Genomic DNA, 16,025 nt, shown 5'->3' on the forward strand with positions numbered 1-16,025 from the left:
ATGCAGATCTCTGTTTTGTGCTAGCAATAACTGCATATCTAGATTACTGACCTCATCAGTATTACAGCTTTTGTTCATTTTACTGTTCAACATCCTGTATTCATTAGTTTTTCTACATTTATCAGATAGATATTCTGTTTTATGTGCATTGAAACAGCCCGTGGAGAATGGATAAGTTGCAATATATTTACTCCTTATTTCTTAGTCTGAATACTTTTTACCACCTGTGTCTGCCATTATGGTACATCCATATTATCTCTGGCAACAGGCACATGAGTACATTCCATGATATCAAACCCTTCCTCATGTCATGTATCTGTGAGTAACCAGTTGATTTTATTACCTTGTTTATCATTGACTTCTATTTTACAATTTCAAAGAACTCCAGTTGCCTTTAGTTGACCATATTCTTCAGCATTTTAGAGGTATTTATTCATTCAAACAGCAATTTTAGCAGTAATATTTTTTTTTCAATATTAATAACAGCTGGTGAATATACCTTTTTCATAAAGAAACTCAAATTTTGTAAATTTGCTTTAGCAATCAATGTATTCTTCTGTTTTTATTTATTTGCTTGTTTGTTGGTTAGGGTTATTTTTTCTTCCTTCCTTCCTTCCTTCCTTCCTTCCTTCCTTCCTTCCTTCCTTCCTTCCTTCCTTCCTTCCTTCCTTCCTTCCTTCCTTCCTTCCTTCCTTCCTTCCTTCCTTCCTTCCTTCCTTCCTTCCTTCCTTCCTTCCTTCCTTCCTTCCTTTCTTTTTGGACCTGGAAATAATTTTTTTTTCTGTTTGGACTCCAATCCATGAACCATCTTTTCTTCATGTTTAGTAAGACTGACTTCCCAACTTTTTCTCCCAGACAGTATGTAATGGATCAATGAATACTTGTTTTTCTCCATTATCTTGTTTGCTGATTTCACAGGTCATTTTCCTTACCCATTGTTCAAGCTGTATTTTCAGCAGGTTTATGCAAACCTACGCAATTCTTCTTACATTAGGTACACCTGCATAGAGTGACTTAGATGTTGTACAGTTATCCAAGTTTGTCATTTATAATTTCAATTAACATAGAGGATTATATGGTCACCTGTCATCAGCCATGCTTCACAGAAAGCTGGGTAAAGAACTGCCTTTGTAATAGAAACAATGAGCAAAATTCAGCAGTGGACAAAGCAGATTGCAGCAACTTTTAAGAAATGTCACACAGCTCTGTTGTTGGAAAATGTGATTCTGTCAATTGCTTCTTTTCCTCAGGTTTAGCAGTTAGTACTTCCTATTTTTTATGTTTAATGTGTTAAAGCTATGACAATTCTCATGAAGATGAAGTTTAACTTAATGATAGGAATAACTGTTTGGCAGTTTATTATTTAACAATGACAATACAATTATTTAGGAAGAGTAAGGATAATAGCTGTATATTCATAGTATTTTTCAGAAAAGTGCTCTCTCAGTTTGTGCAACTGATATTAGTGCATATGTCTATATCAGCAACAGCTCAGATATGTGAAAAGGTTTGTAGCAGTTGTAAACTTCTGGAGTAAGAAAAGGATTGATAATGTGCCATTATTGAGCCTTGTTTCCTGCGTTTTATTAAAAACAGTATTAATAATTCAAACATAGCTGCTAAGTTATGTGGAGGACATAGATTCTGAACTCATTTACTTCCCAGAGTAACATACATTGACATACACCAAGCCTAGGACAGCATGATCTATTTCTTAACCACCTTTTCTTTAGACATGGCTAAACATGAACAAGTAAAAATACTAACCCTGTACTTCTAAAAATACTAATCCTTATCTTTTGCCAGAATGCCACAGAAAGCTACACGCAAATTCCTAAAATTAGCGGTTTCATTGGTCCTCAAATAATACTCTGCTGCACCTTGATTCTATGCATGTATCATGATCAATGACCATTAAATCCTTTAAGAAAATTCACATTGCTAGCACTGAAAATGCTGAGTGATACTCAAACAAAAAGTGGTTTCACTGAATCTTTCAATAGAACTGTAGGATTTTGTATTGCCTGGATTTTAAGACACATAGATCTGTGTTTGACATGTCAGTCAAGAAAAACAAAATTCATCATATCATGCCCTTACTATCTTATTTTCCAATGTTTTAGCCAGAACAGATTCAAAGATCAAAGATTCTGTGATGGAAGTAAAAGTAAGAAACATCAGTAAATGTGTAGAGACATTAGATGATAGGGGGCTTCTGTAGTCAGTGAAGCTCTTTGATACTGCTGCTGTATTTTAAAAGAAGTTCTCTTTTGAGAAACTGCTACATTAATCAGTGCTGCAAAACAATTTTAGCAAGCTTGGGGGGTGCTTAAATGTTTATCATTTGAGATGGGCACCAGCTATATTTGGTGTGAAGGTGTTTTCTTAGCATTCCTTCGTAATATCCATTAAAATGAAACAGGCCACAGTTATCAGCCATCCCTCAACGATACCATTTCCCTTAATTCCCTGCCATTGATATTCAGCTTCCACTGAGCCAAAGCCTAAATACATATACTTGGTCTTGATAAAAATGAATATTAACCATAAAAAGACTATTGATATGTTAGGGTATAATGACAACACTGCAATGCATGTACACGGTAATTCCTTCATGGATTTTGACTGAGCTGTTACATCTGTGAAGCCAAGCACAGCTTTGCACACATACAGATCCATTCTTAAAGGTACATTCTGTGTTATGCCTTTCAGCAGAGCTAATTAGCTTTAAGAGACCCTAACATTCAGAGTGATGAGTTTGTGATTCCAGAGGTATCTTGTTGAGAGCCGGGATGTCATTACACAGCACTGCATAGGGCAGATTCATCCTAAACAAACAGAAAGACCTATTTCACATATTTTAGTACAATATTTCAAATACTGTGTTGGAAAATTAATCTGCAGTCATGCAATTTAAGTTTGTCATATGGAATATGCATACTCTAAAAGATGTGAATGTAACCTGATATTTCTTGGTTTTCACATGCATAACTTACCAAAGTCAATATTTGCTGTGTTTTTGTGAAATATGCAGTTTTGTATTCATTGACATGATATTATTTAGAATTCTGACTGCTGAAATACATTTTGCTTAGGAATCTTGAGTTTGAGTAATTCAGAAAGTCTTTTTATCTTTTGATAGCTAGGAAATGGAAGGTGTCAGTCCTCACCAGTGATGTGCCATCTGCAGAAACAAGTTCAAAGGTTTATATTACATTGTACGGGGATCGCAGCAGTTCAGGGCCTATTTTTCTTGATGGAGAGGAGGGAAAATTATTTCAGAGAGGCAATGAAGACATCTTCACAGTAAGTAATATATATTCATTGTGCTGCCTCCTTGTGTCCCGCCAGATTACATGAAATTTCAAAATCTATATGATTGAAAGACAGGCAGTTTTTGTATAGCACACAGATCTTAAAACAAGAATCAGGACATAAATGGGCACATAAATTTAGTATCTTTTCCCCCTCAGCCATCCAAATGCCAGCTTGATGCAATGTATTTCTTATGTGTTTAAGGATAACCTTATATAGTGCCCAAGATAATACCAGGAAGAGGACAACAGGTACTTGTATAGTGTTTAAATTTGAAATGGAGCAACAATATTAAAAATGAAGCGACAAGTGGAGAATTAGGGAATGGAATACATTTTTAACTTTGTTAAATCCCTGCTGCCTTATTATTGCCATTCTCTATCTGTGCCGTTCTCTATCTGTGCTATCAAAAAACAGATAAAAGATTGAAATGAGTAGATAAAATAGGTAACCAGGGTAAAAATACTCTTTTCATGAGAGAGATTTTTAGCTGTGTTTCATGTCCCCATTATTATCATTAATTTTGCTTCCAATGACTCTTAACTGCAAAATATGGAGACAGTCTCTGGTTTGGAAACTAGGATTCCCCGTGTAGGTGAGAAACCGTAATACCAAATGCAATTAAGTAGTTCATATTCTAAAATGTATAGAAAGAGTCAAGCCTCTCTGTTTGTGTTTTGTGCTAGATCTAAGTTAATTCAGGTCTGTCTTTGCTCTACCTCTTTACTGTTTATAACACTGCGTTCAGGAAAGTTCACAATACAGGGAATTCAGTTCACACCGTCTCTAACCTGTAAATGAAAACATGAAAATGAATTCTATAGAAAGCAACAGAAGGACAGTGATTCCAGGCTACATCATAAGAAAATAATGATAGTGCAAGGAGGTGAAGTGCTCACTGTATGTTTCCAGTGCCTTGAAGATAAACTTTCTATTTCTATACTTAAGTTCATAACTAGTTGTTTAAATAACGTTTACACAAAGTGATTCCCTCAGCACCCTTTTATCTGTACTGCACATGCTCATCCAGCCCACACAAAAGCTAGTCTTTCAAATACAGCTTTTTAAGTTGATTTAATTGAAATGATTTGTAAAAAGAAACATCAAATCTGACCACAATTGCTTCCAAAATCGTAAGGCATATCCTCCTGGACGTGCAGGGAAAAACTCAGAAGTATGTGGGAGGAGCTTGAAAGACAGAAATAATTTTATAGCAGGTCAGTAGCATAGATACTAAACTGAGACAGGTCAAGAGGCTTTTTTTTCTTTTTTTCTCTACAGTCTGTATTCATCTCTCACTGAGATCAATATTCAGTGAGGAAAAAAATAGCTAAAAGAGCATCTTGAATCATTTAGACAGGGTTGGCAGGCCACATGGTTTGCCATAGGGGTTGTCTTTAAAAGAAAGAGCCAAGCTTCTAATGATAGTCCAGAGCAAAGTGTTTTGGAATCACCTATTTAAATATCAGAATATTTTATTCATATAAACTAAATTAACTTCTGTTACATGCTTTTCTTGTAAGAAATGTTCTGTGTTTCATCAGTTGTGTTCCTTTTACAGGTTCATACTGGAAACATAGGAAATCTCTACAAAATACGCATAGGACATACAAATTCAGGAAATTCCCCTGCATGGCACTGTGAAGAGGTAAAAGCAATGAGAAGGAATTTTGTCTTTCCAAAAGAAAGACACTATGACAACGGAGTCAAAATATGAGTCAGAAAAAATCCTCATGTTCACCTCATGTTGATGTTCACCTCATCAAATACCTGTAGCTTAGTTTATGAGATTATTCATCATGGAGTCTTTTTTGTGAAGAATGAGAGGCAACTTGGGATGCCATCTATCTTCACTGCTTGTTTGAAGTTTAGTGAGAACTGTGCATTTCTTTAAAAATGCATTGCTAGGCAGTAAGAAAAGCTGTTGAAGTGGGCCACTGTAGTCTTGAGTCTTCTGCAGCCTTTGTATGATACAAAGGGTGTCTAGAGTTTGTTGAAACTCAAGTCATTATACACAGTCTAGCCAAATTGTCCTCAAATCTGTGACTGACTGTGTGCTTATGCACAGCATCAGAGCTAAATTGCAAATGTTTCCAATTCTGTGTCTTTGAGAAAAAAAAAAAAAAAAGTCAATAACAGATTCTCATCTCTCCTCACTTAATAAAAGATCTCAATGAAGGTAAAGCAAACATAAAGTGAATCAAATCAGCTAGTTATGTTTCTAGGTTTGGTTGTAACACCTAGTGGATAGGTTTTTGGGCTGGGAATGAACATATCTGTCTTTTATCCTTAGTGCTAGTGAGTTACTATGTGTGCCAATGATAGACAATGCATGCCTGAAACACTTCTCTCTTTGTGCCAGAGTTTCTTGTCCTTTAGTTAGCAAAAGACAGTTTATAAAGGGCTTAGAAGCTTTTGCTGAACTCACCATTATAAGCGTGCTTTAGGGTAAATTTTGATCTATCTATTGAAAAGTGCCCACTCATGTTAAATATTCACAGAATCACACTGATGAATGTTTGAACTCTTTGGTTGTTTGATGCTTTAACTAGTTGTTTTCATTTGGGGCTGAGACTCAATAAGAAGACAGAGTATGGTCTGGGTATTATATAGAGATATATATAATTGTACGATACACCCATTTAAAATGACTGATTTAAGAGAAAATGCTCTATAAATGCAAAGCTTTTATAACAGTTAGGCATGGTGTTCCTCCCCACTATTCCATGGTTTCAATGACTGTCTCTGTACTGAGATGTTTTCAGGACTGCAAATGTCCACAATGCTACTGCTTCTCTAACTCCACGTTCCTGTTCAAGATCTCTCAGCAGATGTTGACAGGCTGAGGTGTGCCAGGTTTTTCAGACAAAATGAATTTCTTTCTTTAAAGTTCAGTATCAAAGCAGTAAAAGTGATGAAAATGTTTCCAATAATTATGAATGTATTCAATTAAGATTAAAGGATAAATCTCCTAATTAAGGAGATTAGATTCTGCAAAACAAAGAGCAGGAGTGAAATTACAGGTAGAAATATCTTTGTTTCTCTCTACTAGTCCAAAATCTAGTGTAGCTGCTAGTATAAATTAGCATAATCAGGGACTATTCTAATATCTAGTAGACTTTGAGATGCTTACTATGGAATACTTCAAAGTATATAAAAACTGGAGCTATTTCCCTTCTTCAGCGGGTGCGCATATGGTCCTTTCACTGCTATATACTAGAATTTGGGTATGGAAGAAAATTGTATGGGGCAGACTGGTGTTGGGTCTAGCACTTTCAAAGTTTATTTACATTACAAGCAGTGCTGAAGAATCAAAACCTGTTTCTTTAATATGAAGCATGTTATAATATGGAACATTTTGTTGTAATAAAATAAATTAAAGGAATAGATTCACAAGTGTTACCAAGCTTCCCAGCGAGAAGTTACTTATTTGGTAAGCCAGGCTACCTGGTGACAGTCTATGTGGATATACCAGCTGCAACAACAAGGCTATATTTTGTAGGACTGCACATGAGCTGATAAACCCTGTTTCTCATCTATGCTTTAGTTACTCTACCCTGAGCTCCTGAATCTGATTGATGGAAAAGTCAGGTTGGGGGCAGTTGTATCCAAGGAACAAATGTGGCTCAAGCACATGGTTTTCTGATCACGCCACAGAGCTCTACCTGCACAGATTTCAACAGCATCCTACAGATGTAAAGCTCTGTTCTCTTTGGACAGATATTAGTAACTTAAATTGCAATTCTTGGTGCTGCATTAGGTGCAGTTGCTGAACCTTTTCTCGGGGGAGCAGTTTTCTTTCCCTGCACGTCGATGGCTGGCCTGGGACCAGGCTAATGGGGAAATATCCATGGAGCTTCCTGTTTTCCATCAAGGTCAGCCTGTTCTTCCAGGTAAGCATAATGCCACATTGGCTAAGTCAAGTCAGAACCAGATATTGATAGAGATGAGTTCATTGTTTTTCATGCTTTGAGTTTCACAGGTTCTTCAATGATATCCTCCTGATTTGATAAGATTTTCAGCATCTGTGTTTGCTATAAAATAGAGACAATATTAAAGACACCTTGCAGATATTGGCTTATGTTTTTGTTTATAAAAAAGCCAGGAAAAAAAACCAACCAACCAAACAAAAAAACAACACAAAACTACAATGAACACATCACATGAGCCAAATCAAAAACTCTACTTTCAAGTACTGAAGTACTCTACATAACTCTACTATGGCTATTGTAGCTGCTGCTTTAGTTTCTTGTAAGTGTCTGAGACAGGTTTGCGAATACTTCTAATTTCTGGGTTTGGAACAAAACCTAGCAAAAAAGGTTATAAGTGTTAAAAGCTGTATCACTGATATACTACCACTACTACTATAATTATATTGTAATTCTAAATGTCATTGATGCCAAACAATACCAAAATTATTAGATGTTGCTGCTGTTTCACTGCTTTAAGTCTCTGCTCTACCACACTAATCCCTTTTGATTGTTGTTTCTATGTAGTCTCTCTCCTTCAGTGATGGGAAGGAAGTCAAAGAAGTCTGTACTTGCTCTTTCTTTTTCTCCGTCCGTCATTGCTCTTTCCTAGCCTAAGAAAAGTGCAAAGGCAGAGCAAGGTCAGTGTACCCTATGAGAGATGTGGGTGAGGGAACAGGAGTGCTTGGGAAGATTCCCACCCTTCAGGGTGTGAAGTTAGAAAGGGAAAAATCATAACATCACCAGTATTACTTGTGCTGAAGCTTTCATTTGAGAAAGATCCTCCTGGGACATGTTCCAGGCCTTCCTCTCCTCCCTTACCAAAAGAACAGATCAACTGTAGAGAACAAGACTAATTAATGTGAGAAACTTCCATTCAGAATTCTCAAAAAGCTATAAACACCTCTTTTCAGGATGTTTAATACTATATCAGTGCTTGTTGGTTATTACGGCACCTTTGGTTGACCATCAAAAATTGAAAGGGTAACAGACATTATTGTTGGGTTTCAGGCTACAGGAAGAGGATATAAATGAAATTGAGGGTTGGAAGTTGAGAAAATAGCACATGAATATGGGAAAACTTACCATAAGACAGTAACTCTAGTAGGAAAGAGCTGGGTGGCTTGGAGCTGTATTTACGCCTATGATGGTTTAGCACTGAGGTTAAGAAACTGGAGAGAAAAGCATAAAAAAGTCTTGTGCCTCATTAATATGTCTTTAAGAGAAAAAGAATAGCAGGAAATATTTCCTCCAATGATCTAGTTAGCAGCTGTAAATGGGTCATTAAATACTGTAAAGAGGGCTTGGCCAGCCCTAACCACAATGATTTGTGATCCTGAGTGATTTTTATCTTCATACCCTTGAGGGCACGAAAAGCCTCATATGCATTCAGCCTGCATAGGTTAGATCTCTCTGGGAGACTTTGCTATTACTAGCATAGGGGAACATACAAGCACTCCAATAAAAACAAAATAAATTAAAACCCAACATTTTAAAATAAATGTTAATTAATAAGCATTAATGGGTTGTTAAATTGAATATACTCAGCTTCCCTACATGCAGTATCTGTTCTTTCCCAGTGTTCCCTTACATAATATTCTGGGACCTTGACCTTTCCCACCTTCCAACTTTCAGGCTTTTCTTTCTGAGAAGGCTGTTCTTTTGTTTCTGAAATAAAGATATAATGAAAGACTTTTATTATCAAGTAGTCTTGATGCTTTATAAAGCACAACAGCACACATCCTCTCAATCTGCATTTTGTAGTTAACAATTTCTCTCACATAGGAAAAGAAGAAAAGAACTGTGTATTTCTGCTAACCTCAGTATAAGAGGGGTCATGCTGAAGGCTTTGGAGAAGGGAGTTTCATCTCTAAGTTAGTAATTGAAAGACTGTGTCTTTTTGCCATTATTATATTTCTGCATGAGACAGACAAAGAGAACATAGCTTTTAACTTCAGAGAAGATAGTTTGATAACAGAACAAGTGGAGAGGTCTGGATTCAGTCTGAAAGAGGGATGATGAGAGGCACTTTAAAACCAATTTCTGAATAAAAAGAGGCTGAAACACTTTCTGATTTAACAGACTTTTGCATTCAAGGAAAAAAAATATGTCTGAATTAAGCTTTTCAGAAATATTACATAGTGACTCCATGGCTCTAATTCTGAGGGACAGAGCACCATTCGTTTGACTTTTTATCCTCAGCCATTTTACTCTTGTTCCCTTCTGCTCATGTCTTGTGGCACAATTTTTGATGATATGATAATTAACTACTTGCTGGGGATACATCAGAGTTACACAGTATTTGGTGACTGGGCACCTCTGCTTTTCTTGTTGCAGAAACTGGAAAGTGGACAGTCAATGAAGGAGAGAGTTGTAGCACTAAAGAGGACTGTTGGTCTGGAGAATTGAATTCTCTTGCCTGCCTAAATGCATAAAATGGGGAACCTATTCAAGTGGGTGCTGTAAAGAAAAAAGAATTGGGAAAGGAAATAGATCAGGTGGTGTCATGGTGAATGACATGGATTAAAGACAATATTAATTGACAGTTGTTAAATGAAAACTATTTTGAGTATTAAGGCAGGTTTACATTGGAAAACAAAACAAAATATAACAGTAACTGCTGTTAAAGACCATCTAAAGTCCCTGTGACTTAAATGTGGCTGTTTTTTGTCCAAATGCTAATAGGTGATCTGCAAAAAGTTGTGCGTTCTCCCCTTGTTCTGTCTCTGCTAATTCACAGGCATAGCGGAAAGAACTAAATTTTGCAAATAATCCTGACATTTTCTAATTTCAAAATGCTGTGTTTACAAATGTAATTTTTTACACTTATAGACAAAAATAAGTGTAAAGAATACAATTCATTCTCTTAGTTTTTTGTTCTGCACAGTATTCTGTGGAATATCTGAAGGAAAGCCGAGTCACTATGTTTTAGGAAAAAAAAAAACTATAAGAGTTATAAATACTTATAAATCCATGATGATCCCTATTCTTATGAGAGGTAAAGCTGTCAACAAATTGTGAAAATTTAGAGGTGTCAAAAATTGTGAAAATTGCTTGATTTTTATTTATTTAGTTAGTTTTTCTAAGTCTCTGGCCTAGGGTTATCTGTAGTACAATACTCCAATGGAGAGTAGAGGTGAAGCATAGTAGTGAGCATTTCTGAATGAGCTAGTTCTCATGATAGAAGCAAGCTAACACTATATCATAGAGCTCTGTGTGCACAATAAAATAAACTGTGACTTTCACAAGTTTCTGCTGAGGATTAGTATACTTTTATCTTAATTCTAAATTTTCTAGGGTTCTAACATCTGCATTCTAAAAACCACATTTTTCTACTGATGCATATGTTTAATATACCATAGTCTTTAATTCAGTTTCATGGGATTTTGACTCAAGTGTTATTTTGTATTTTTGTATGTGACAGAGGAATTTGTTACTAATGTATTTCATGAATCAGTAGAATATTGAAACAATGCAGATTTCTGAATTCTGAGGTCCTAGAAAAATAAAATTACTGTGATGGATTTTTGCTTGTTTGGTTAACTAGTGCATTCAAAATGCTGATAGACTCCATTGCTTGCTATAGTTTTGGTCTCACTACTTACATTGAGCCTAATCTTGGACTTCTGTTATTTACTTTTCAGCTTAATGATGTTTTTCAGATGCTGCTGTGGGATAAAGGCATCCTGCTGTGTATTTAAAGTTCAGTTCTCTTTGCATTCCCATTCCACATTATCTTACTTAATACTGAATAGGAGTTTTAAGATTTTATACCTTAACTGATCTTGACACAAATGTATTTGGACTGTACAGGCCCATTTGCAACTAGATGTTATTCTAACTATAATAGTGTTTATGATATGAAGGATTGTCATATTTTATTGTCAGTGACTGTCTATGAAGTACACGTGACAACAGGAGAACTGTGGAATGCTGGAACAGAAGCTGATGTCTATATTTCTATCTATGGAGAAAAAGGTGACACAGGATCAAGACAGCTGCTCAGATCCCAGAAACCCAAGAAATTTTTGAAAGGACAAGTGAGTGAAAGAGTATGATAAGTTTGGCTGGCTTTTCTCTCTCAGGTGGGTGGTTATGCAAATCCAATTAGGAGATATGGCTACCACATCCCAGTGTTTCTTCAAAATTCCACAATTAAGCCAAAATTACTCTCTAAAGGTATATCAGTGCTTTTGGAAGATTATTAGAATTTTCATTTATAAAATAGGTAAACTGTGTACTTTAATACTTAATATTTAATTACTTTAATTTGATCTAATAAGTGGAGAGAAAATGAAACTTTATGTTTTATATCTGCATATCTGAAGTTGAAAACTTCTGCAACTTGTATTTGTTTAGCTAATTGAGCTAACTGATCAGCTTTATGTTTTCTGACCCCATTCATTTTAATGGAACTATTCCCATTAGCAAAATCACCAGGCTTATTTCTCTTGATTCAGAACACCTGTCTTTGATTTGTTCTGACGTTATCATTAACTGATATTTCAAAGGGTGCCTTTGACAGGAGAGATTTAAATAGGTCTTTGGGATTTGATGGCTGAAAAGTGGTTTGAATTTCAGATTTTACTGAAATTTTGTTGCTTGATTACAGACTGATATCTTTTCTGTTGAAGCTGTTCACCTTGGACATTTATACAAGATTGTTATAGGACACAATGGTCTTGGATCAGGTCAGAAATCTCTTTATTTAGATACTGAATGCTACTTGTGAAGTTATTCACCTTTTCCCTGTAATATGTATTTTTAAAATTAGATATATGGAATTTTTTCAGAAATGAGACAAATACTTCTTATGAAACTGTTTAAATGACACAGTTACCTTATTTAAAATATTTTGTTTTCTCTTTCAGTATGCTTTCAGGCTTAAGAGTCCTGTCTGTAACTCCTCTGTCATTTTAAACAAATCTTCACTGAAAAATTGAATAGAGGTGTTATTAGTTACTCTGAAGATGCAGTTGGAGATTTTGGTTACAGTATCTTGTCATTAGACTTAATAATAAATCAATCTGCTTGCAATCAAAATATTTGTTTTATAAAGTCTTGAACCTAAATATTGTAAAACTCAGCAAAGTATTTTAAGCCAAATAGCAGAACTGTGGAGGCAATGTAAAATGAGTTGTAGAATAGTTTTCTGCCCAGTTTTCTCTTCTATGCTCAATCATGTTCCACTCTTCTATTTGCTTTTATAGCTAGAACATCTCAACTTTTTCTCTATTGGTAAGGGAAAGAATATCATATATATTTTGTGGTCTTCCTCTGTAAGTGGCCATAGCTGGATGCCTTTAATGAAAGGCAGTGCTTAGATACCTTTGAGGATAAAGCAATAAAGACATTTCTCTCTCCAGTTCTCTTTCCTGCCCTACTTCTAGATGTGGAGTTGCTGAAAGTTTTGTTTGCTTGCTTTGTCTCTTATTGTGTCTGTCAATGGATGAAGAGTGCAATAAATGAATAAAGGTTTCCCTTTGAACAAAGAGACTAGAAGAGAATAGTTATCTCTAGAAGTTCTCAGTTCTCTTTCATGAGATTACCTAGGACTGGAAAGGAAAACAGCTTTGAGAAAAACCGTTGTGTGAAGATCTGGCTTTTCTCCTGCACTCCCAATGCTACCTACTGTGGATTTATCAGTGAAAGTCTGCCCTTAATTTTCAGCTCTTTACTTTAAAGATTCATTCTACCAGTGTTTTTATTATGGGCTCACTTGGACTATATGCTCTTTGTAACTCAGGCAGACTGAGACTGCACTGTGCCAAACTCAGAACAGACATGGTGAGACTGTTTTTGTTTCTGTACTTGCACTGAAGAAGTGGGAGAAAACTTTTCTAGTTCAGTTGCTGTGATCACCACTTATGTTTGTGAACCTGTCTAAAAACCTACAGTGGAGTTATGGACAAGACTGTAGAAAATGTAAGGCTAGAAAGAACAAGCTTATATTTGCCTTTTACCTTCAGTGGACCCTCTCATCTCAGTGTATAGATTTCTAGAGGTTGTGTAGACCTGAGATGTTATTGAGATGCTTTTTCTGGTGTGGGTGGGATGGGGTGTGTTTTTGTTTGTTTATTTAGTTGGTTGGTTTTATTTTTCCTGGTCACCCAGATTTCACTACACATTAAAATCATAATGTTAGCATAGGCAACGTTCTCGAACTTTTCCACTCCTAGATGCTTTCAAGAGAGGATCTAATGCAATCTGATGTTTTAGTATGTCATAAAGCAGTTGTCGGTAGTGAACTCCTGCAGTGCTATGCTTGATTCACAGTGATAAACAGAGATGAACAACATCTTTTTTACTCTCATATTTGCATTAGTCAATGTGACCCCATAGAATGGGAAGTGGCAACTTTGCCACAGGCAAATGGTGAAACTATCAATTTCCTGGATATTTGAAGTATTCCAAAGGATTAAAACTATCTTTTGCAGTGTTTCACCACTAAGCAAATACTGCAGCATCTGACACATGAACTCTCAAGGAACTGATTTTTTTGCTAATAACATTAGTAATGTTGCATGTATTCTACCACAAATATTCTTTTATATTTTAATACTAACTCTAAAATTAAAAATTTAAACAGCAGATAAAGTGCTATTATCACGATAAACTGCCATCTAATCTTGTTGATATTTTGATTGGCAAAATCAAAAATTTTATACTGTGACTAAATGAAAAGAATTGTGCAGTCAGAGCCACAACAGTCAAGTAGGGAGCCAGCACCTCTTGCCTTCCTATCAGCAAGCTCTACAGTACATAGATCATGTAGTTTCCTCTCCATCAGGGCATCCATATCTCTAACAACCTGCCAGTGAAGCTGCAGATCTTGCAGTTCCAGCAGAAGAGAGAAAGACACAGGAAATAATACTTCATTTGCCTCTCATTAACTTTTTTTTTTTTTTTTTAATCAAAGGAAACGGATGGTATCTGGACAAAATTGTAATCAAGGATCCTATAACAGATCTGGATTATACTTTTCTTTGTCACAGGTCAGTGGTGTTTGGTTTTTAATAAATTTCTGATTACCATTGGCTTTCTTCTGAAAATTGTCAAAGTTTTTTCCTGTCAAAGCAAACATATTTACCCAAAAGTGAACTGAAATGATCTAATTCTTTTTATAGCTCTCCGAGTTGTATCTGCCCCAAACCTCTGGTGTGTTTGAGCCAGAGAAAAAGCAATAAAAATTTCTGCCATGTAACTTTCCATTCTTGCACCTAGTTATAAGAGGTACTTTTTTAGCACATTCCTCCATATCCAATGCTTTGGACCTGATGTCTTCAGACTCATTCTTCCATGTCTTGTTTTTTCAGAAGAATGGGTTGCTATTTCTCTGGCAGACTGATCCTACTTTAGTGAAACCAGCACGGAGACTAACTTGAGGCTTGAAGATCATGTGAAATGGCTATCATAGGTGCAGCTATCTGACCACATCTCTTTCTTATTTGCTTTACAGCCTGTCACAGCATTGTATCATAACCTGAAGCAATCTACCTTCCCTGATTTTTCCCCTGCAGATGCTACTGCTCTGAGTCTTCTGTTCTATGGCTCATTTCTAATTTTATCTACACCTGATTAATTCTCAACACCTTATGGAAAAATTATAACAGATAAGGATCAGTGCAAACACTAGGAATGAAAAAGTCCAGTCACGTATGAATCTAGCTACAGTTTGCCAGTGGCACCTCAATTCTATTTCCTCCTTTCACTTCTCTGAGTGAATAAATAATTGTCTGAGACAGCTGAGAGTGAGCGATGTGCACACTGAAGCTGATTTATGTTTGAGTAAGGGCTTTCTGCCTATCAGATACAGCACCTCATCTTTGCCTGACCTAATTTTGATTCTGTATTCTGGATGAGATGAACTGCTATGAAGAGATCTATAATGCTAGTTTCATACATAATTTAGGAAGAGTTCAAATCCATTTCAGGCAGAAAAATATGGGGTATGTGCTAGTTATTCTTAGAGCATGATGCCATTCTTGATGATCTTGCTCCTACTATGTGTGAATCTTTCAGACTCAGATGAAGTTAGACTTGTCTTATATACAAGGTGAAGCAAGTACAGTAGCATTGTAAAAGCATAGTTCAGATGTGGTGAAAGCAGTGCTTCTGTTGGATTTGTATCCTTATAAAGGGATCAGTGGGACATGCCACAATTTGCATCCTGTTGTAACCTTCTTGCAGATAGGAAGAGCAAACATTATGGCCACTGCACCTTTCATTATTGATCTGGGATGAATACAACTTCTATTATTTGTAATAGTTGGTTTAGGTCCTTTTATCTCAGTTGAGGAAAGTGTTTATTATATGTTTCATAAAGAAAGAAAGAAACCCCCCTTGGACAACTCCAAAACCAGCCAAACAAATCAAAACAAACAAAAAAAAAAAAAACAACACACTTTTGCCAAAGTCAAGGTCTTTTCACTAAAGCTGGATTTTTATATTGCTGTATGTTAACCTTGAGACTTTAATAAAAAAAAACGAAAGTGTCAGTATGCAGATGTCATGTATACTGTACTGTTGGAATTGCCAGTCAAGGTTATATTACTGAAATGGTGTCTGGTTTTCAGATGGCTGGACAATGGGCAGGATGATGGCAACATTGCTAGAGAACTGACTTTGACAGATGCCAGCACATTTCCAGGAAGTAGGTGAAAATTGGTGGGGAAGAGAACCCAGATTCACACAGACTGTGCTGAATGGAATAAGGATGCTTTGAAAATTAATCACATGCTT

General features: G+C 36.0%; 1 protein-coding gene across 3 annotated transcripts in view; it reads left to right on the forward strand.

Annotated features, from left to right (window-relative positions):
• The window catches only part of RP1 (RP1 axonemal microtubule associated), a 188,800-nt gene that overhangs the window by 14,416 nt on the left and 158,359 nt on the right, over window positions 1-16,025 (forward strand). The window contains exons 3-9 of one of the 3 annotated variants that reach the window (XM_068671868.1): window positions 3,143-3,306; window positions 4,877-4,963; window positions 7,076-7,208; window positions 11,172-11,323; window positions 11,896-11,974; window positions 14,203-14,278; window positions 15,860-15,936. In XM_068671868.1, coding sequence (XP_068527969.1) covers window positions 3,143-3,306; window positions 4,877-4,963; window positions 7,076-7,208; window positions 11,172-11,323; window positions 11,896-11,974; window positions 14,203-14,278; window positions 15,860-15,936 — 768 coding nt within the window. Of the gene's footprint in view, window positions 1-3,142; window positions 3,307-4,876; window positions 4,964-7,075; window positions 7,209-11,171; window positions 11,324-11,811; window positions 11,975-14,202; window positions 14,279-15,859; window positions 15,937-16,025 lie in introns of those variants that run through there. The other 2 variants (XM_068671870.1, XM_068671869.1) reach the window with 2 other exon arrangements.

This window comes from Anas acuta, chromosome 2, assembly GCF_963932015.1.
Source record: "Anas acuta chromosome 2, bAnaAcu1.1, whole genome shotgun sequence".
NCBI classification, from domain to species: Eukaryota; Metazoa; Chordata; class Aves; order Anseriformes; family Anatidae; genus Anas; species Anas acuta.